Source organism: Lottia gigantea (assembly GCF_000327385.1).
Source record: "Lottia gigantea unplaced genomic scaffold LOTGIsca_23, whole genome shotgun sequence".
Classification (NCBI taxonomy): domain Eukaryota; kingdom Metazoa; phylum Mollusca; class Gastropoda; family Lottiidae; genus Lottia; species Lottia gigantea.
The window spans coordinates 2,051,875-2,053,811 of record NW_008708645.1 but is presented as its reverse complement, the minus strand read 5'-3'; the positions used below and the strand labels follow the sequence as shown (position 1 = coordinate 2,053,811).

General features: G+C 36.2%; 1 protein-coding gene across 1 annotated transcript; it reads left to right on the top strand.

Annotated features, from left to right (window-relative positions):
- Positions 1-695: 695 nt before the first annotated feature.
- On the top strand, positions 696-1,088 carry LOTGIDRAFT_160111 (hypothetical protein; the record flags this gene model as incomplete). Its single annotated transcript, XM_009054991.1, has 1 exon — positions 696-1,088. The coding sequence occupies one exon, from the start codon at positions 696-698 to the stop codon at positions 1,086-1,088; it is 393 nt and encodes a 130-aa protein (XP_009053239.1).
- Positions 1,089-1,937: the final 849 nt, after the last annotated feature.

Genomic DNA, 1,937 nt, shown 5'->3' with positions numbered 1-1,937 from the left:
TTTAAAAATGAATAGCTTTCTCGATATGCAACTGATACGACCACAAACTTTCAACTTATGAGATGAGCAAAGGAGTTAAACATATCACCGTTTTAGTATTGCATGCGAGATGAAACTGCCCCTTTTACACTCGGCTCCGAAAAAGTGGGCCAGGCCCTGAATGGTGCATGGCCCACTTCAATTTTACTAGTGTAAACGAATGCGTGCCTGGCTCCGTTTAAAAATTCTTCTGCGCATGTGCAGGGTTTACAACTTTCGTATCGGCGGCCATTAGAAATCTCGAAAATTATTGTTATTGTCCGCCATTTTGACTCGTCGTGGACTTTTTGTAATCTTTTTAATTAGAGAGCGCACGCTTATTTCCGTTTAAAGTGGGCCTGGCCCAGATCACAGAACCCCAGTGTAAACAGGCGTTTTGATCAGAGCCATGTAGGCACCGATCCGGGCCAGGCTCTCTTTATCGGGTAAAAGAAAGGTAAATTTTGTGCCATAACAAATATTCATACTTTGGATCAAAACGGAGTTCATCACTCTTTAAATAATTTCTATTTCGTTGATTCTTTTGGTCTAGAACCGACAGAAGAGATTCATTTCATTTCATTTCAAATTCAAATGCCAGGTCAAAAGATACGTGGACAGCTTTCACTTTGGTAAATGCAAATGATAAAGACCATATTGAAAGTAGAATAAGTGACATGAAAAGATTCTTCAGACGAAATAGTAAAAATTATGTCGACGAAATTAAACTACAAGGGATAACAAGTTTGAAACGTCTTATTCAAGGGGATAAAACAACTCAGTTACAAAATTTAATATCTAAATTAGATGATAAGATTGTAAAGCTAAAACCAGACGTTCAACGTTTAAGAGATAGACCAGGTATTAATAAAGAGACATTGAAACGAGAATTAACTGCTTTGGAATACAAACTTACTGATAACAGCGGTTTACAAGAAGAACTAGCCAAGATTAAATCAGTGGACAAAACTCAGTTGGAGAGTTTAATATCCAAATTAGACGAAAAGATTGCAAAGCAAAAGTTAGATGTTCAAAATATAAGAAAAAAATATCACACTGGGTATAGATGAAGATACATTGAAACGACAATTTCTTTGGAAAATAAATTTACAGACGAATTAAAAAGATAGCTTGCCACTGGCAGCTTTCTGATTTTCAATAGGGTTCATCCTTAGGTGATTACGAACATTCACACCAAGTTTTGATCAAAGTCAAGAATTGTGAATTGAGCGTTTTCAATTGCAAGGGCAATAACTCATAATAATTATTTTTGGATTTTTCTGTTTTTTAAATAGGGTTTATCCTTGGGTGATAACAAACACTCATGCCAAGTTTAATCAAAATCCGTCAAGAATTGTCCCTTCTAGAGTGTTTACAAGCTAAAAATGGAACACGTTTTCAAGAACAAGGGCAATAACTCATACTAAATATTTTTCGATTCTTCTGATTTCAATAGGGTTCATCATTGGGTGATTACAAACACTCATGCCAAGTTTCGTTAAAATCCATCAAGAATTGTTCCTTCTAGAGTGTTTACGAGTTAAAAATTGAACGTGTTTTCACGAACAAGGGCAATAACTTATACTAAATATTTTTCGATTCTTCTGATTTTCAATAGGGTTCATCCTTGGGTGATTACGAACACTCATTCTAAGTTTTGTCAAAATCCGTCAAGAATTGTGTCTTGTAGAGTGTTTACGAGCAATTGTGGACGGACGGACGGACGGACCGACGGACATGGGTGACGGCAATATACGCCCCTATTTCATGTGGGCGTATAAAAAGAAGAAGCTAAGGTTAAAAACTTTCTTCAAAATAAATTACAAGACTAGAGCCACACGGGGCATAGAGTGGGACTTTTCAAATGTAGCAATTTGCAATTAAAAGACCCTGAACAAATCAACCTTCGACGATAATTA